General features: G+C 33.0%; 1 protein-coding gene across 1 annotated transcript in view; it reads left to right on the plus strand.

The window, feature by feature from the left end:
• Positions 1-22,081, plus strand: part of LOC111622861 (protein transport protein Sec24C-like) — a 161,097-nt gene that overhangs the window by 77,043 nt on the left and 61,973 nt on the right. The window contains 2 exon segments of the mRNA XM_023365297.1: positions 4,280-4,392; positions 17,810-17,903. Coding sequence (XP_023221065.1) covers positions 4,280-4,392; positions 17,810-17,903 — 207 coding nt within the window.

The raw sequence follows: 22,081 nt of genomic DNA on the forward strand, positions 1-22,081 counted from the left end.
TAGCGTAACTGGCAACGCATCTGCACGGTAAGCAGGAGTTGTGGGTTCGAGTCCCGCTCCGGGCCGATTTTTTCTCCCAGCGGTTCTAAATTATTTAAATTAATTTATTTATTTATAATTATTAATGTTAATAAGAGATGGCGCCTAACGCTTACCTCTAAAGCCAAATTGGTTACGTAATTCATTTAATAATTAGCCTTATACTAGCCCAATAGATTTTCGGCATTCGGTTGGTGTGTAGCTATATTATATATCGGGTTTAGCGATGTTTGTATATTTTGTTTAACCTCTCAAGACTTAATAGCTCCTGTGCTTTTGAAAATTTCTGAAATTTTGCAGGAAGGTTTATGTATTAGAAAGATTCATGCTATTAAATTTTGGTGGTTTTAAGGCTGATGTGATGGGGAGATAAAGGCTGCCCATGTGTCATATCTTGAGTAGGATTGAACTTAATGACAATTTTACTCATTATTAGCATTTAAAATATTTTATAAAACCATTCCTACTCTCAAAAGTAAGCTTTTTGCCATTTTATAATAATTAAAAATGTAAATAGTTTTTTAAATGAAATATCATAACAGATAACACCACCAGAATTTTAAATGCTGTTGAGAAAGTAAAGCAATTCATTGCTGGATTTTTTACTTTTAAATGGACCCTCATTGCATTTCTGTATTCCTTGTCTCAATTAAAGGAAAATGGCAAAGTTTTATCAAAATTGATCCATTACATTTTCAGAACAAACTCAATTCTATAAGCTAATACAAGATATGCTAGTGACCATTTATACGACAGTCATGCGATTTGTGTAATATCACTTTGTTGTACGGACTCATGAAACCACCTTATATTTCAAATGAAGTCATGGACCCCCTTTTTAAATTGCATTTTTGTATTTTGCATTGAAATTAATGGAAAATGGCAACGTTTAATCAAAATCTATCAAATGGATTTTGAGAATGAACACAATACCATAAGCCTCGAAAAAACTTCACTAATGCTCTGCTTCAAATATTGCTAATTTTAACTTTATATTGAAAAAACAAGTTTTTATTTGAATTGCATATAAAACTTAAGAGATTTTTTTTCCCTCAAAATTAAACAGAATAGTCTCCAGTTTCTAGAACAAAAAAAAACGTTTTTTTCAAATCAGTGAAATGTCATGATTTATATTTTTTTATTATGATGTAGAAAATGATTAATAATAATCCTTCAAACTGTTGTTTTGTCTAGAATTTGTTACCTAAGAATCGATACTAGACTGACCTTTTTTGCACATTTCCAGCAGTTCTGATATATATGTGAAGCAAACATTTTTGGCCTCTTTCAGGGGCCAGACTCAGGCTTTTTATCAAAAACCTTTTTTTAGCCAATCTTTTCAATTTGGAACAGTTTTTGACAGAAAAATGTTCTGGAACAAGTTATACTTAAATTAACTAACCATTAATTTCATTTAACCAATGTCATTAATGTCCAAACACTTAACAAATTTCACACCTCACAATAAATTATCACAGAAAATTATAAACTATGGCTGGTACATAATAAATCTAAAATATTGTCAAATGTATAACTGTGAATGTGTGTTCCTAAACATATCTTTTTGTATAGGATTGTCTACAAGCACTTTCCATGCATTGGAAATCACTTCAGCATCCTTGTGGTTTATGCATCTTCCCTATTGCAAGGTTTTATAAATTTCCCATGCCTCCAGTTTTGACATTAATGATGCTGGTTAATAATGTAATTGAAAAATGGACAGCTAGTTAATTTAAATAAAACTTGTTTTAGAAAATTTTTCTTTCAAAAACTGTTTAAAATTGAAAAGTTTGGCCAAAAAATATCTTCGATAGAAAGCTTGATGCTGGCCCCTGAAAGAGGCAAAAATCATTTCCAGCAATTCTGATGTATATGTGAAGTAAACATGCAAAAAGACCAGTCTAGTATCAATTTATATAGAAGTTCCAGCTGGAAAGAAGTTTTTATACCTAAGAATCCAAATCTGTATTTCTTAAAGATCTCAAACACAATCTCATTTCTCTCACCTTATTGTTAACACAGGAGTCCATAAAGCTTATCATGTTTGGTAATGCATTCTCATCTTGGTCCAAATTGAATCAAGTCTGTGGGACTGCTGTATCCAATGTGGTGAATAAGTGTCAAATTAGCCCAGGTGTTCCATTTTTAATTGAACACTCCTGTATTTCTATCAATAAAAGTAATAGATACAAGAAACTGAAAAAACATAACACTTTAATTTGCTGAGAAAATTTAATGAAAAAGCAAACATTTTCAGCCAAATCTGTTGGCCATCATCAGGCTAAGAATATTCTAATATAAATAAAATAGAACAAAAATTTAAATACAAATAAAAATAATGAATGACATATATATATATATATACACGTATAAAGAAAAAATAAAATAAAAATTATTCTTATAAATAACAAAATATGTATATAAATATATACATAAGATAATTAAATATTAAAACGTTATATAATAATACATTATATGAAATTTAATAAAATGCAAGAATATGCAAAAATACTAAAATGAAGGCATTAAATTAAGTCTCTCTAATCGTTTAAGTATTTCCAGGCCGAAGGCAATTCTTCCGAATCTCTAGAATTAATGCATGCATCCTGTAACCTGCTCTTATATATTTCAATTTTTTCGGTGTAAATCGCCAATGTCGATGAATGTACTGGTTTAATAATACTTGCTTTGTCCCATTTGACGACTTAGCCCTCAACTTGTGCCAATTGCAATAGTATTGTGGCATTAAATACAATATCAGCAAGGGATCTATTGCCACAATACTATTGCAATTGGCACAAGTTGAGGGCTCAGTTGTCAAATGGGACGAAGCAAGTATTATTAAACCAGTACATTCACCGACATTGGCGATTTGCGCCAAAAAAATTGAAATATATATGAGCAGGTTACAGGATGCATGCATTAATTCTAGAGATTTGGAAGGGTTGCCTTCGGCCTGTAAATACTTAAACAAACGATTAGAGAGCTCTTAATTTAATGCCTTGATTTTAGTATTTTTGCATATTCTTGCATTTTATTGAATTTCATATAATGTATTATTATATAATGTTTTAATATTTAATTATCTTATGCATATATTTATATACATATTTTGTTATTTATAAGAATAATTTTTATTTTATTTTATTTTTTTTTTTGTTTAACATACTGCTGAGTGAGTGTACCTCAATTGTAATAGATACAGTTTTAAGTAAAACTGGCAAAATAGTATAAACATACGAGGCATGTCTGGAAAGTAAGTACCATTTTGGAAAAACTTGCATAAAAAAAATATTTTTTCAAAACAAAATTTATTTTTACATGAAAGATTATGTTGGAAACTATTTTTCTACATAGTTACCACCATTATTCAGACATTTGTCATATTGGGAAACCAACTTGTCTATACCCTCTTCAAAGAAAGATGCCACCAGTGAAGACAGCCACTGCTGAACATAGATTTGTGACAATCTCATGCAAAACAGTTTTTGAAATTTGTGGAAACTCGTCACAAAGCAATCTTATTGTAAACTGTCTGTTTTCAAGAATTTTCTCATTCACTTTTGCAACCAAACCATCATTGACAGCAGAAGGCCGGCCACTCCGTGCTTCGTCATGAACATTGGTGCGTCCAGCATTAAATTGTCAAACCCACTTTCTCACTATTCCATCACTCATTACATTTTCACCATAAATCTCTACAAGTTGATGATGAATTTCAACTGGCTTAACATTCTTTGCGTTCAAAAACCGTATTACAGAACGCACTGCACAGTCGGCGGGATCGGCAATCATCTTAAACATTTTGAACGCTCACTAACACATGGAAAAACAACACAGTCTGGCTCTAACGGCGTCACTGGACTGACAATCAACCAGAGACACGTATATGCAGGTGCTGAACTGTGATACTACCACTGTGGTGGCGGTAAAACGAAACGGTACTTATTTTCCGGACACGCCTCGTACTTGTTACTGCTTTCACACACAATTTTATCCTGAGTGTTCAAGCAGTTTTCCTGGATTACTTTATATAACTTCTGCAAATTTTTTTCTTATTGGTAATTAAATTTGATTCACATTACATACCTTTTATTTTAAAGGTTAGTATTATAAAAAATTTGATCAAATTTTGGAAAGTTATGATGGAAACTTGTCTTTTACTATTGTATTCAAAATTTATAATTACAATTTCTAATATATTTAAAGAATAATTCTAAAATAATTTTTTCTTTTATAGGGAAAATTGACCCAACCTCAAATGCTTACTGTTTCGGATATTGAAGATATGTTTGTTCCTCTTATAGATGGATTTTTTGTTTCCCTAGAAGAAGCAGAATCAGTAATAGATAGGTATTATTTTTTTGTACATAATGTAATAATTAACTAGTGAGGTTAGTTTAATGTTTATGAATCAAGGAATTGATATGTCATTTGTTTTAAAACTTGATCAGTTTATTACATTCAAAAATGAGCTTTTTGGAATAGTTACAATTTATACAATTTTTTAAAATTATAAAATCATCTCAAAATTTTTCTAACTAGTATTGCTAATTCATTTATAGGTGTATATTTTTTAAAAAATAGAACCTAAATCAATTCATGCTTATGTAAGATATAGAATACACAATTATAAAGCAATATGAAGAAAATTGGCTATTTTCAAAACAAAATTTAAATGTAAATTTCCATTAGTGACTGCATCAGCATTAACCATAGTACACAACCATTTGTCATGCAGTGAACATTGATTACTCTAATGTTTCAGTCTTCTTAATTGAACTTCTTCAGAAGATATCTGAATTTTACATTCTAAAAAGAACAATGCTGCCACTTAGCTTATTCTAAAATAGTTTACAATGTTTCATTTTTGGAACAAAACAAATTTTGAAAGCACGCTTGTTGGACTTTTACATATTGAATAAAATATCATGATAAATGATAGAAAATAAAAACCCCAAACTACATGTATACATTTTGTTTTTGTCTTTTTATCATGATATAAACAAAACAGAAAAACTCTACTTTATACTTTACAAACTTTACTCCAGTATTTACAATCTCTATACAAGTCAATTACTAACATGTAATCTTGACACTATCTGTACTGCAGTATCCTCATAATTAGTTCACTCTTAGGTTTTTTTCAAGCAACACTTTCCAGGCTGCTGAAATTGTAGCATTTTCTCTATAAGAAGATACAGTAAGGTCACTAGCATACCACTGGGCTGTCATGGTCCCTTAGATCACTACTGTGATCCAAGAAGACCATGATACCTCTAGTAAGAGGTCTGACTGTCATATATGATAGTATCCAAGACCATCACACCAGCTGTGGGGGGTGGAGTGCCACTCCAAAGTGTAGGCAGGATTGAGGTGTTCACCATGAGGCTTCCAGACACAAACACAGCTTTTGTTGGTGTCCAAACTGAATCTGGATTTGTCACTGTAGATGACCCGGTTCTGTTGTGGTCCAGTCCCGTTGGAATTGACACCACTCCAAACAGAAGCAATGGTGGGTGGTGTCAGTGGCAGCACATGTAATGGCTGCTGCAATATCAAATGTTCTTCACTTAGGCACATCGAAATGATACGGACAGACATGGGGATCTGTACTCCATACTAGTAGTGCCACCTGTGTCCAGATGGCAGACAATGATACAGTTGGCCACGTGCGTGCGTGTTTGTTGGAGGAGCATTGGTCCTCTCGGGCTAGTGGTCTGTCGAGGCCCTCCCAATCCTGGGCATCATGTATGCTGCCAGCTCTCTCTCGTCCACTTGTCCCAACACCTCAGTATTGTCAGAATGGCCTAGATGGCAGGCTATTTGGTGAGACAAGCATCCGGCTTCTCTCAATCCAATTATCCTTTTCCTTTCACTTTGTTAGTTGTTCATATGGTCTTGGATTGTGACATAAAGAAATCTCTAGTGATCTTCTGCAACAGGTAAACTACAGACAGGATACCTTTGTGCACTTTTTTGTAGGCCAAAGGGATGCACTATAATGCCCTCTGCTGGCATTACACAATGAATCATCGTGCCATAATTCTAATCATTTCCATATCTGCTTGAGATTTATCTATATGCTACATTTTGCAGCAATACAACAACTCCTTGGTGTGCTAATTTTAAGGCTTTCTCTAACTATGGGGTCTTGTAAATAAGACTCTTTGCTTGGCCCAAAGGAAAAATTAAAAAAAAATAAAAGTTTAAAAGATAAAAGATTATGATTTTAAAAAGTATGCATATACATATATAATCTTTCAGAAGCATCAAGTTCTGGAAGTGACATCACTGAACTTATTAAATAAACCCTATATTAAAGAGTTAGACCTTTTAAGGTCTTAATAGTGTTTATTTGGGAAATGTTACTGAACATTTTTATCTTAGTTGTTGTTAGGGAATTTGTCCTATAAGTTTGCAACAGGAATTTTAAAACACTGTGTGTGTGTTTGTGACCAAGTTTTGTGGTAATAATAAATGATGTGGTGATTTCTAGTTACATGGAGAATTTGGTCTCTGTGTACGTACAATGCTCCATGTCCTGGTTTTTTAAACTGTTTTGGAGAATTGCATTTTCACTGTAGTTGTCTCTGCACAACCACATAGATATTTTTAGAAATATTATTGTTATTAAATAATAATATTATATATAAATTACATGTTTCTCTGTTTTTTATTATTTTCTGTTTTGAATTTGAAACTTTGTTTTCTCTAATTTTCCTTTGAAAGTAATGGTTACTACAGACAGAATACACACCTTACTTGTTTTTCCAGCAAAATGAGACTTAGTGCATGTGCTCCAGTGCCACAAAAAAAGTTTAAAAAACATTTCATGAACATTCTTAAGACAGAATCTGCAATGAATTTTAAAAATTAAAATGTCAACATTTTAACTAGAAGGATAAACTAAAGAAAATTTCTCAAGAAAGCTGTAAATGTTTGGAAAAATTTATTCCAAACTGCTTGAAAAGCGAGTAAGGTATGTATTCTGTTGTATTATTTGTAATTACCTGTTCTAGTCTGGACCACGTAATCATTAAATAGTTACTAAAAGTATAAGTAAAGTGATACTATGTGTATTTCCCACTAAGTCTATATATAACTGCAAATAAACTTTTGTCTGTGGTTTTCCATCATAATTGTTACAGAATTTAACCTGAGATTTTTTAGAATAGACACTGAAGAAACACAACTCTTTGAATATTAAAAATTTTAATGTAATCTTTCAATTTCATTAATATTTGTTATTCTACAGTAGACAGATCAGCAAACAAACTTTTAACTTCTAATTCTTTTGACTTTGCACATAACCTGAAGATGGTCTTTTAAGGCCAAAAGTATCAATACTAGAAATTAAAAATATTTTTTGTCAGTCTGAAAGGTGGTTTTAACTACTGTAAGATAATAAACTAGTTAATAAATATACAAAGAAAGATTCTTAATTTAATTTATAAATGAACTAGCAGACCCAGCCACATGTTGCTGTGGCTCAAAATGTATCTATTATAAATGTATGACACTTCCCCTGCGGGAGGAATTTCAAAAAATCCCTTCTTAGTGTACATTCACTTCCCCCGCGGAGGGAATTCAAATGCGATTGACATGGATGGATGCTACAAATTTAGCTTTGATTTAGAACTGCGATTCTGAGTGATTCTTCTACTTGGAATATAAGTGCTATATATTTTCTTATTCCAGAAGTTACAAGGATCCCAACAATACCATTTTTGTGAATACAGTGGTACCTCAGGATACGAAAGCCCCAGCATACGAAATTTTCAGGATACGACACGAAATTCGAACATATTTTTGCTCCACGATACGAACAAAAACTCACCATACGACGTTACATTAGTTCGCAGCGCCATTTTTTATTCACTTCTGTTCGTCAGTCTCAGTCCGCGTGTTTGCTTCGTCATGGAAGGATCTCACTTGATAAAGGAAATCTCGAGGTATTATCACAAAGTGACTGATTTTATTGAAAAGGAACATCCCGAAAAGGTTCACACTGGCCGTATTGCTGCTCGGAGTAATGACATTTGCCTAAGTCATTTTAGAAACATTTTAAAAAGTAGGCAAAGCCAAACCTCTTTGGATAGATATTTTACCAAGCGACCTCTATCCAGTGAAAGTGCTGGTGGAAGTGAAGGAAAGAAAGCAAAAAGCAGTGAATAAAAATAAAAAATATATATATATATAAAACAACACTAATTTTTTTTAATCTTTTCTAAGTTATTTTTAAGTTATTGTTACATTATGTTATGTAAGTTAAGTTTTACTATCATTTCTCTTCTCCCTCTCTTCCGTTACCAGTTTACACCTCCACCCTGGTCTATCCTCAAAGATAAAGTGCAAATAAAACTACATTTTTTTTTATCAATTATTATTCTATTATGGTTATTTATACATTTACAACTACAAAATGCATTTTTCAGTGTTTTCCTTACTATAGTTATTATTTTTTTAATGTATTACTTAGCTTTAACTTGAGTGTGTTTTTCGTATTGGAACGAATTATTTGGTTTTACATGTAATCATATGGGGAAAAAATGATTCACCTTACAACATTTTCATGATACGATCTGAGTGTCGGAACGGATTAATTTCGTATCCTGAGGTACCACTGTATTGAGTGATTATTCGGAAAGATATACCCAACAGAACAATTACACCTTTTGGTTGATTAACCGGAAAACTGCAATTTATTCGGACTGCCTGACAGGAGCTAGGTCTCCATCATACTGTAAGTACATCTCTTAAATTTCAGCATACTCTGGCCTCCAGTTACAGAGATATTGCTTATTTCTGGTAAACTTCAAAAGAGGCTACTGGGCTTCCTGTTTGGATTAGAAGAAAATTATTCGGGTATTTGTGAGAGGACATCAAATGTTATATGTCCACAAAATTTGGTGCAGATATCCTCAGCCAAATTTGAATTATGTACATTTGACCAAATTTTCTGTTATATAGATTAGCTATTCCATCTCGTTGCTATAGAAACGGCCACCTTTATCTTTGCATCATAGCAAAGAAGAGCTATATTTATAGTTTAATAATAATATTACCTTAGACATTATATATTTTTGAAATAGTTAGATTATAGGGAATCTTTTGGTAATTTATTGATTAATTATATAGTTATTTTGTCATAATTTTATTTTATTATTAATTGAACATTGTTTGTATCTAAAATGGATAAATAATATAAATAAGATGGACATTATAAGTAATACCACTATGGAAGAGATGAGAGCATCTGCTTTAGAGGTGGTTAGCGAACTTAAACAATATATTAATGAAAATAATGNTATAATTATTTTGTCATAATTTTATTTTATTGTTAATTTAACATTGTTTAACATTGGATAATTTAAATCAGTGTTTCTCAACCTCTAACGAATCGTCGCCCCCTTCAATAAAACCCTTACTTAGTATTGCCCCCTTCAATGAAACCGTTACGTGGTATCGCCCCTTCAATAAAACTGTTTGTAGTATCGCCCCCTTCACTTCAAAATTCCGATGCCAAGGGCCAAGGCTAATGCCAAATTTGTACTGCATTGAATACACTAGTGACTAGTATAATGTTATTTGTTTAATTATCATACAATATAACGAATAAAATATCTAATTATTCTTAATATAATGTTTTACTGTATCGCCCATAAAATTGTTTTTCAGCCCCCAAAATATAAATTGTTACTAATCGCCCCCTCAACATGAAAAAACACCCACATAGGGGCGATATCGCCCCCGTTGAGAAACACTGATTTAAATAATACAAATGAGATGGACATTATAAGTAATACCACTATGGAAAAGATGAGAGCATCTGCTTTAGAGGTGGTTAGCGAACCTAAACTATATATTAATGAAAATAACGGTTGAAAATTCAGTACACCAAAACACTCGCAGTTTATTATAAATTGCGTTGAGCATGTGATCGATATTTTTATGGATAAACCATACAAACATGAGTTACAAACTCTTATTGAAAAAGTAGACTTAATTTTGAATAAGGTATCTATTAATGAGAGCATAGACATACAAAAGAAAGTTCTAGAAAAAAATCACAAAATTAGACTTTCAAGACAATATGAAGGAGAAACAAATGACATATAGTGCTATTCTTCAGAGGCCACCTATGAAAACATATGCTGCAATGAACAAAATAAAACCTAAAGATGGAATACTGATGTATAGAAAAACAGACAAATTAAGTAATAGTGACAAAGTACGAAAGATTTTGCAAGACAATATCAGACCATCTGAAATAAATTTCGGCATTGAACGAGTCTGAAACATAGGGAGAGGGGGATTGGCCATTGAATTAGATCGTATGGAAGATGTCCAAACCTTGGAAAATTGCATCAATACAAAGATCCCCAATTTAACTACTAGACACCCTAAAAACAGGAGACCACATGTAATGGTACATTCAGTGCCTAGTACAGTGGATACAGAAGACATACCAATATTAATTTTGGAGCAAAATGGATTTCTAAAGCATAAGTACACAACTGAAAATATTCACGAATTCTTTAAAATTAAATTTAATGTAGGCAAGAAAGGAGGAAGATATAAAAACTGGGTAGTTGAGACCTCCCCTGAATTAAGGCAACAAATTTTGAAAGAGGGAAAATTAAACGTTGATTGGTTGCGATGCAGAGTCTCCGATTTTTGCCCTGTACTACAATGCTTAAGATGCTGCAGATTTGGTCACTTGACTAGGAATTGTGACTTGCCTAAAAAAATATGCAGTCACTGAACTGAAGAGCACTCATATAATAAATGTGTAAAGTACTATTTTATTTTTCCGACTTTTCCAACGATTATCGACACTACTGTGTGCCGGAAATAGCCGTTCCCTAACGGGTACTTTACGCAGATTCGCGTTAATGTGCCAGGCCTGGACTTTAAGCGTGCACCGAATTAAATAATGACAAAGTTTGTCAATAACAAAAATCAAATATTTAATTAAACTTCTAGTAATAAACTATATACAGTATTTAGTAAAAATCAAACAATAATTTATTCAATGAAATTCAACAAGAATCAACCCGACAAAACTCAAATCAATCTATTTCTAACTTAATTCTATTCCCCTTTGGAATTCGACAAAAATCAGACTTAAACTTATAAACAATAATTCTTATAAATTAAAGATCCTAATCGTCACCTCAATATACTAGGAACCTATTTCCTCAAACTATCAAGACTTTCTATAATCGTTGATCCACCAATCGAATAACTTCAAAATCACCTTGGAACTATTTTATTCTATCGGACACCTCTCTCGTTCACTGCTACGAAGCTCACCAAAGCTTGTTGCTATCAGGAGTTCACCTCAGGCATCTTCACTTGGCGTTCTGTTTTTATACTGTGAGGTGACGTCACAATTCTGAATGAGATCACTCCCTCATTTACATACTTATTCGCTAACAATAAATCTTTTTCTATTTGTCTGGCAGCCTATTTTTCCAACAATACTCGCTAACCTTTTACATTATTCGTTTTCACAATTTTCTGGACGTTTTTATTCTTTAAGGTTTAGCGAGTCCCTAATTCGTGCTTGTGGGGTCTCCCCCCTTTTCTCGTTGCGGACTTACTTTTTTTCCACTCGGGAAGCGCAAGTGTGCGCGAGTTTTTCTATGGCGCTTTTCTTTCGTCGGTGAGTTGGTTTCTCTTCTATTTTTAAGTTCCTAAGGTGAATGGTGAGGAAACCTTCGTCCTAACAAAACATAAGCCCCAAACAAAAAATAGAATAATAAGCAAAATAAAAGTAAATAAAAATAACGCTCGGACTTTGGTTCCTTACAAATGCCCCAAACGAAATAACACCCCTATATGCTGCAATTGTAAATATGAAAGGGCTCTAAATTGTGCCCATAATGCACAAAGTGGTTCCTGTCCTGTGTACAACAGAGTGAGGGAGAAATTAATAAATAATACAGATTATGGAATCTTTAATAAATAAAATGATATGCATACTACAAATAAACCTTAGAAGGAGTATAGCGACTTCTTCACTCCTTAACATCAAATTTTCAGACTTTGATATCATTTTAACATAGGAACCTTATTGTTGTATTGATTCTCCTAGTTGTCTTGCTACTAAATGTACCATTTTAAAAGGTACGAATGACTATCCATGGGCTGCCACTATTGTGGTAAACAATAATTTACCAATTTTGTTACATAAATCTTTCAGTAATGAAAATATTGTTTGTTTGGAAACTTATATTGCCAGTGATAGAATTATAATAGTTAATGTATACTGCCCTGGTGATACTCCTCTTGACGATATCACTTGTGATTTACAAAACATACACAAATTTCAAGGAGAAAACATCATTGTGGCAGGAGATTTTAATGCTCACTCCCCAACTTGGGGAGGAGATCAACTCAATCATAGGGATGAGGGATTTGAGGAATTTTTCTCAACCAATAATCTCTCAATAATAAACAATCCTCTTTCTCTGCCTACTTATTCCAGTATACATGGAGAAACTTGGATAGACCTTACGGTCTCAGCAGTAACTGTGTGCAGAGGATTTGTGGTTGGCAGGTGCTGGAAGAGGACTCCTTGAGCGACCATTTGTACATTGTATACAAATTTGCCTCACAAACTCCTGAATTATCTGCTGTGTATGATTCACAGCTTCATTACAACCCATCCAGAGCTGATTGGAGCTCTTTTAATAACTTTTTAGATACGAACCTTGAATTTTACAACATGGAGGATCTAACCTGGGCTAGGAGGCAAATTGCTCAAAATATTACTACAATCAATCATGCCTGTGAACTATTCATATCGAAAACTATAATGAGAAGACCTATTCCTTGGTGGACTTCTAGACTTAGTGAATTAAGAAAAACATGTAACAAATGCAGAAGAGCATACCAAAGATGTAGATGCGAACCCACTAGAACTAGGCTTAAAAACATATACTTGGACAAGTAGAAAACATACAAGGAAAAATTGAAGACACTAAAATTACATCTTGGAAAGAATACTGCAGCAGGAAATCAAAAATCCCTTGGGAATATATCACCATGATTTGTACTGACAAGTTGCATAGACCACAAGTTTTAACTAACAACAACTCCATAGCTACAAACATCATAGACATACTCAATAAACAAATAGATAAGTTCTGCATTTCTGATTCTCATACTGAGGATAATCTCTGGCAAAGCATGCTCAGACAAAACAGATATGATCACAAAAATGGTGGAATATGAAGATTTGCCTTTTCAACAACATGAGATACATAATGCAATTACTCATCTCAGGAATGGTAAAGCCCCTGGTGTGGATGGCATGACTGCTACTATCGTGAGAAAAATCTGGGATATTATTCCAGAACAGGTTGAAGAGCTATTTAATACCTGCCTTTCTATAGGTTATTTCCCAGACAAATGGAAAATTGCACACAATTCCTGTACCCAAGCCAGGCAATCTGAAGAATTAAGATCTATCTCTCTTCTCCCATTCATGGGAAAAATGCTAGAGAGACTCATTGCGAATAGACTAATATGGCACCTAGAAACAAATAAACTTCTCAGTAATTCCCAGTATGGATTTCGACATCAAAGGTCTGCAACTGATGCTATATATGAATCGACTAAAATTATAAAACATATAATAAATAATAATAACAGATTTGTGCTTGCTATCAGCCTTGATATTAGCAAGGCCTTTGATAGCACTTGGTGGCCATTAACATTGTATCAACTGCGACAGAAGAGATGCCCTGCTAATATATATAGAATACTACAAAACTATCTTTCTGACGGAACTGCAATTATGCAAAAAGGAACCATTGAAGTTAGGAGGAACGTAGTAAGAGGATGTCCACAGCGTTCAGTCATTGGCCCTTTGTTATGGATAGTTACATTTGATCTCATTCTTGAACAGAATTTTGGGCAGGATGGACTTATTGCCTATGCTGACGATCTGTTGGTTTTGGTCAGTGGTAATAGTAGAGACGACCTTGAGCATAAAGGGACAGCAATTCTGGATAAAATATATATATATGGGGAAAAGAGCATAAATTACAATTCAATGCCATGAAAACCAAAGGCATAATTTTCAACTTCCCTAGAAGGCCTAACTTATACTTATGAGTACCCACGATTTGAATGGGTGGTGTTTCTGTTTCCATTAAAAAAAATATAAAATATCTGGGAGTTATTCTGGATAGCAGACTATTGTCGGCCTGATCACATAGAATACATATCAAAGCGTGCAGGCCTCATCTTCCAAACATTCTCCAGGGTTGGACAAAGCACATGGGGACTTACATATGAAGCTCTAGATATCATTTATAATCAACTTTTTGTATCGATAATCACTTACGCCTGTGGTGTTTGGGGTTCGGCCTCACACAACACCCATCCTAAAAGGAAATTAATATCTGTACAAAGAAAGGCTATAATTCTCCTCACTAAAGCATATAGAACGGCCCCAAATGCTTCCTTATAAGTTATTACAAGGAAACCTCATATTGACATTCACATAAAATATTTTGTCTGAATTTGCCACCTTAAATGGAGAGAAAATATTGATACTTCCACAGATATCATAGATGTTAATGATATAGAATTCTTGACTCCTTTTGACCAATCCATAAATCCCTGTTTGCCTCCACCTCAAATGACTGATGAAACACATGAAAGCAATATTATTATATATACTGATGGTTCCAAAATAAATAGCTATGTTGGATGCACCTTTGTAGCATATGCACATAATCAGGAAATCTATAGTCAAATGTTCCAACTTGGCGAATTATCAACTATATTTCAGGCAGAAATGTTTGCTATTTTAATGGCTGTTACCTGGAATAATGATACCTATAATGACTGTTATATAACAATAATTAGTGAAAGTGCCTCCTCTTTGGCTATACTTCATAATAATAAACTTCATCCTATATCTACCAAAATCAAACATCTGGTTTGTACATATAATATGTACACTTTTCAGTGGACAATGGCCCATCATGGGACTGTCAGAAATGAGCGGGCAGACTTTTTAGGAAAAACCGGCTGCCACTAACACCTGTCTCCCTGTCTCATATAATAAAATAAGCATGAATGTAGTGAAAAGAATTCTATGGCTGGAACTTATGAGTGGCAAAGCAGATGGAATGAATGTGAAGGATCCAACACACACAGATTTCTTCCAAGTATCGAAGAAACTTATAAATTTAAATGGTTTAAACCAAATCACTGGATAACTCAATTTCTCACAAATCATGGGAAATTTGCCAGCTATTTCGCCAGGTTTTCTGGACTTAATACAATTTTATGCCCTATATGTCAAATCAAAGACGGAAACAAACACTATATTTTCCATTGTCCGATACTTGAAAGGGAACAAAATGAAATTCAAACCATACTACACCAACAAGGCATATCTTGGCCATGTGATCTACCTAATCTTATTAATACAAAAAAGAACTTTTTCTATTTTAACAACTTAACCAAACGATATGGTAAACATAAATGGTGCATAAATAGGAATTATGCACCATTAGGGCATAATTCCTATTTACTCTGAAAGTTTNTTATTATATATACTGATGGTTCCAAAATAAATAGCTATGTTGGATGCACCTTTGTAGCATATGCACATAATCAGGAAATCTATAGTCAAATGTTCCAACTTGGCGAATTATCAACTATATTTCAGGCAGAAATGTTTGCTATTTTAATGGCTGTTACCTGGAATAATGATACCTATAATGACTGTTATATAACAATAATTAGTGAAAGTGCCTCCTCTTTGGCTATACTTCATAATAATAAACTTCATCCTATATCTACCAAAATCAAACATCTGGTTTGTACATATAATATGTACACTTTTCAGTGGACAATGGCCCATCATGGGACTGTCAGAAATGAGCGGGCAGACTTTTTAGGAAAAACCGGCTGCCACTAACACCTGTCTCCCTGTCTCATATAATAAAATAAGCATGAATGTAGTGAAAAGAATTCTATGGCTGGAACTTATGAGTGGCAAAGCAGATGGAATGAATGTGAAGGATCCAACACACACAGATTTCTTCCAAGTATCGAAGAAACTTATAAATTTAAATGGTTTAAACCAAATCACTGGATAACTCAATTTCTCACAAATCATGGGAAATTTGCCAGCTATTTCGCCAGGTTTTCTGGACTTAATACAATTTTATGCCCTATATGTCAAATCAAAGACGGAAACAAACACTATATTTTCCATTGTCCGATACTTGAAAGGGAACAAAATGAAATTCAAACCATACTACACCAACAAGGCATATCTTGGCCATGTGATCTACCTAATCTTATTAATACAAAAAAGAACTTTTTCTATTTTAACAACTTAACCAAACGATATGGTAAACTTACCACCATTAGGGCATAATTCCTATTTACTCTGAATGTTTAGTGTATCTATTAATTCAAATATTCTTTTACTATTTGTTAATGCAGTGTATTTTCTGCTANATGACCGTTACGACTAAAAATAAACTTCGCTAGGTCTTACTTTCAAAGGGAGGTCTTATATTTCGCAATTCAGCAAAATCTGTGCTAGGTCTTATTTTCTGCGGATGTCTTATTTTCGGGGAAACACGGTATATAGATTATATTGTCAAAATAATTTTGAAAATTTAAATTGTTAATGAAGAATTTGAAAATTGTGCCACTCGCCAAATCGATTAAGTCCATAAAACAAAAAGTGGAGAAAAGTGACAAAGTAATATATGTTCTTTTTGAACTTATATTTGAATTTATATTTTACAAGGAATTTTATCCTTGTAAAATGTAAATTCAAATAAACATTGTAGAATGTGTTATTGCAGATGTAGCTGTTATTTAATGACATATAAAATGTATAAGATAGCATAGATATGCTATAATCGTTATTATTATTATGATCTTGGTGTGATTGAGGGAGTTAATCAATTTGGCAAGTGAAAAACACAATAACATCAAATTCAGTCTTCACATTAGTGCATATTTTTTAGTAAAATTTTTTTGCAAAAATGAATAATAACTATTCTGTTCCTGTTACAATGGTTAACAGTAACAGAATAGTTAATTTAAATAAATTAATAAAAATTTTGGTTAAATTGATTATTCAGCAACATAAATGACGTTGTCTTCATCAGCTGTATTTGAGTCTCATCATGTGGATTTGTTCTTAAATTTTTATAAAAATCATGTTTAATAGGAGGAATGTAAAAAATTATTTGTTTTATGCATCTTGATATAATGGGTTTTCTTTTTTCTAAAAACAATTGTTGCCAAAATTCCATATTCAATAAAACAATTGTTCAGTATTTCCTAAGTATACTTCTGTGGCAGTTGGACTGTAACTAATTTCTTTTAATTACTTTTACTTTGTGATGAGATAACATTAAATAATTTACCGTTATTTACAAAGTACTGGTCAGCGCACACTGCAGCGTTGCAATCGCAGTGTGTGCTAGTGGATTAACATTACAGTATGGAGTTACTTAGATTGACTTCTGAAATAAAAATTTTTTTGATGGCCAATAAAATTTTGTCATTAAGTGGTATTGATTCTTATTATTAGGAAAACTTCTTATGAATATAAAAAGTTACGAGTATATCAAGTGCTTTCACACTAAAATAAAAAAAAATTGAAATGTAGAGTTAATTGATATGGCTTGTGAATGGCTCAATTATTGTATATAAATATTAAATTTGCTTATTAAATTAATATAAAATTATAAGCATTTGGTTATTTCAGTTTAATGGAACAGATTCCAATAATTTTTGCCGATTCGATACAGACTGAAATAATTTTGGGCCCTGCCATTCAAGCTGGCTTAGAAGCATTGAAAGTAAGTGGATATTAATGATATTTTAAAGTTACAAACTTTAGAATTATATACAATACTTAAAATTCATTATAAAGTGTCTTTAAAATAATTTCTTAATTTTATTTTTTAAAATTGGATAAATGATTTGTTATAAATGTGGGAATCCGGAGCTAAGGAAGCTTGCTTCTTGCCTGTGTTCGGCTTCAGATTGGAAAGATTCGCCCCAGGGTCACTGGATGGGATGTTAGTAATATTTAATTTGGGTACAGGAAGTTCTTATGATCTTCCTGTCTATTTTTCCTGACACCAGCCTAATTTGAGCATTAGCCATGCTATTGAATATATTTATATACTTTTCTGAGAGGGAGGGATCATAGATCCATAATAAGACTTTGGCTGATAATTGAGATCAAGAAAGAGGCCAGTTTTTTGCATCAAATAAACAAAATAAAATAAAAATCAAATACATAGAGATTTTAAGCCCCTATCTGGACATGAGAGAGAGAGAGAGAGTTTACATCAACTTAAACACTACCTTGATGGAAGGATTTGGAGTGTCTCGTTGATCTTCTTCCAAATGCGGTAGCACAGGCAGTGAAGTCAGCAGACATCAGTTTGAGGAGTAAGTGGAGTGGTGGAAGATGACTTTGAGGTCGAGCACCAAAGTAAAATCGGATAAGAACTCCCTGAATAGTTGGAAATTGTCTCTTTTTATTCAAAGTCTCCTCCAATAGAAATTATGAATTTGTTTGCTGACAGATGTACAGATGGTTAGATATTCAGATGGTCATTAAGATTAGAGACAAGTTCTTGTGAAGGAAAGTTCAATTTCCCCTTTTGGCACAAAAGTGTCATCTGTTAATGAAAACAAGATGTGAAAAATATATTAATATATACAAGGTGTGACAATTAAATTCCAGGAATGTGGTAATAAAAGGACACAAAGAACATATAATGAAAAACCCTTTTAATATGTTTCAAAGTAATCCCCCTGGACGGCAATGCACTTCTCGCAATGCTTGTACAAATTCTTGAAACACATGGCAAAGTCACTTTCGTTGACAGCTCTCAATTCCTTGGTCACATTGAGCTGTATGTCCTCTAGGTCGTCGAATCTTTATCCCTTCAATGTGATTTTGATTTTCAGAATCCAGTAAAGAGGGGTCATCATCAACATCTTGAATAAACTGTTGACATGCTTCCAGCTGGAGATGCTTTTGGTCCTCAGTAAGATAGTGCAGAATGAAGTGGGAGCAGATTTTTCTTTAGCCCAAATCATCGGTGATGATTAAGTGAGTTTTCTCCAGATTGATACCAGTTGTCTCCACTATCATCCGAATAGACATTCGATGGTTATATCACAGCAAGTCTCTGATTTTTTCGATGTTTTCTGGTGTTTGAACTGATTGAGGTCATCCAGAGTGAGCATTGTCCTCAAGATCTTCCCGACCATCCCTGAAACACGCAAACCACTCGAAAACACGAACAGAATAGGGCATCATTCCCATAAACTTGTTTGATGAGGGCATACGTCTCTGTTACACTTTTACCCAACTTGTAACAAAACTTAATGTTCACTTTTTGTTCCATGACAAAAACGTGACAGCACTTTCTCTCAGCAATATTGAATGGAGTACAGAAAAAGAACGAGTTAAGAGACACGAACAAATCTTTGCAGACAAGTAGCCAGATGGTTGAACTATTATGACAAGCTTAGTGAAGTTTCTGCACACTGATACTGAAGCTACACGACCAGTCCTGGAATTAAATTGTCACACCTTGTATTTTACCACTTTAATTTAAGAAATATTTGGAAGGAGAATAATTTTACCAAATAAGAAAAGAACACATCTTTGCTTTCCCCATCAAAAGAAGAGGGAAATGATTTGGATTAAGATCCAGATTAGGGTCATTTTTCTAGATTGTTTAAATGAAATGTACATGGTGCGGTGCTAAAATCCAGACAAAATTCAATTTCAAATTCCCGCCATTCTATACCACCGGTAGATGTTGTGTTTGTAATTCAAATAGCTTGACACATGTACTAAACCATCATAACCTTGAAACAGTTGTAATGTTGAAACCAAGTGTTGAGTATAACCAAGGAGCTGCGATTATCAAAAGTGTTCATGCTGGGTGTTCAGCGACAGAAATCATTCAGTTCTTCAAGTAACCGAGATCAACTGTGTATGATGTCGTCGCCAAGTACAATGAGTTGGAGAAGTCCAATGAAGGTTTTACAACACTGACAAGGAAAACTCACTTGAAGGAGCGCGTTGTCAGGACGCATTAAAGTGAGCCTGTGCACGCTTCAGACCAAGAATGGAGACAGTCATTCAAGCAGCAGGGGGATGTATTGAGTAAATGTATTCTTTATGGCCTTACAATGTGGTTAAAAAAAAAGTTGTAAACCTTTTCGCTTTTCGCAATAAAAAATATGTTTGGAAAAAATGTGTAATTTGTCCGGATTTTGGTGCCGCACCCTGTAGAATTAATACATTTTATAATTTCTGTTCTGATTCTCACATAAGCATTTGTTTCAAAATTCTTAATATAATTTAGGACTAAAATTATTTAAATCTAAATAGTTTTACTTCTATATAGTTTAACAGTCATTTAAATTATAACTTGTATTATTTGTATATAACTTTCCAGGAAAATCCCCATACACAATGCATTTGCAACACTCTTTTTGTTTAAAATGCACTTCTTTGTTTTGCATACGTAATTAAGAAATGTTTTTATTATTATTATATTGTCGTAGCATGAAGCTCCTCAGTTTCATTTTTACAATTTTGTGAGCATCCGAGGGCCAGGGGTCGATCTTTTCTGACCACTTACTCGGCATCGGTTGAGAGAACCCGCTCTGTGTTTTGTGGATGGCCATAAAATATATAGATTAAGATCGTTAGATTTCAACCCAGTCAGGACTGATACCAGTTAAACCATTAATTTCAATTGCGGTTTAACTCACAATCTAGAATTTAAGGATATCTCTAAAAAGAATGTTAATTTATGAGTGGGGAGGATGGTGAGTTAGAGATAGGAGTCCAATCTTTAAAGAAAAGTTCCAATAGACAGATTAACAAATAACAACTAAAAATTTAATGGAATGAAAACAAAATACATTTGAATACATTGATCTTATAGAATAGATATATCATTATCTTAGATATATTTATCTATATCTCTATTCTATTCCTAACATATATATATATATATTCCCGAGAGAGAGTTTACAAATAATTCTATAAAAAGAATACCTCTGGTTGATGCAATCTAAATGATATAATATATGGAGACAGAGGAGGGTTGGATGGTAGTAAGATGGAACTTCTACACCTGACTGCTTCCTTTTGGGGCGAATCTTCTTATATGGCTGTCCTCTTCTCCATGACTGTTGTGGATTATGGTCTCTATGACTGTCCTCTTCTTAGGGCAGTTGCAAGATACTATTGACTGCTTGTCAAATATGGTGCATTCCAAATCTTCGTGAACTGCCCCGAAAATGGGAATTTGCCCTTTTTATTGCCCCTTTCCTCCAATCACACTCCACAATATCCATTATCTGATGGGATGAACTGATGATCAACAGGATTTTCCCCCTGACTCAGATGACAGATCAACAGCAAGATAAGGGAAATTGAAGAAAGTTTAAATTCCATTTTTCCATAAAAGGAAAAAGTATCATAATTTTTACAGGATGTGGCTTTAAAGTTGTGACTTTTATTACATAAATTAAATAAAAATATTAATAAATTTTTCAAATCTTTCTGTTTTAAAACTTCAATAAAATAAAGAATTATCCTATGAATAAATGGCCTGTCTAGATACTCACAATTTTATGGCCAATTAGGTTTTGAACGGAATGGTGGACATTTCATTCACACTGTGTCCATTTTTGTAATTGGCATACAAATCAGATTGGATGTTTTTGTTTGACTTGTAAATTAAACAGAAATTAAAAATCTGGGATTACTTTGTCAAATTTAGTAATGTATTAAAGACAGGAAAATAATTAGTGAAAAGTCAGTTTTGAATATTTTCTTAACATTATTGTTAATTTTCCCAAATTAATATACTTGTAAAGCTTCTTTATATAAATGAAAGCATATAGTATTAATTATGATAACAAAAATTTATTTTATTCATTGTTTTATTAAAATATCAAATTATGTAAACCAAAAGTATCAAATTAT

The sequence above is a fragment of the Centruroides sculpturatus genome, unplaced genomic scaffold (assembly GCF_000671375.1).
Source record: "Centruroides sculpturatus isolate CEXI.00-Female unplaced genomic scaffold, Cexi_2.0 scaffold226, whole genome shotgun sequence".
NCBI lineage: Eukaryota > Metazoa > Arthropoda > Arachnida > Scorpiones > Buthidae > Centruroides > Centruroides sculpturatus.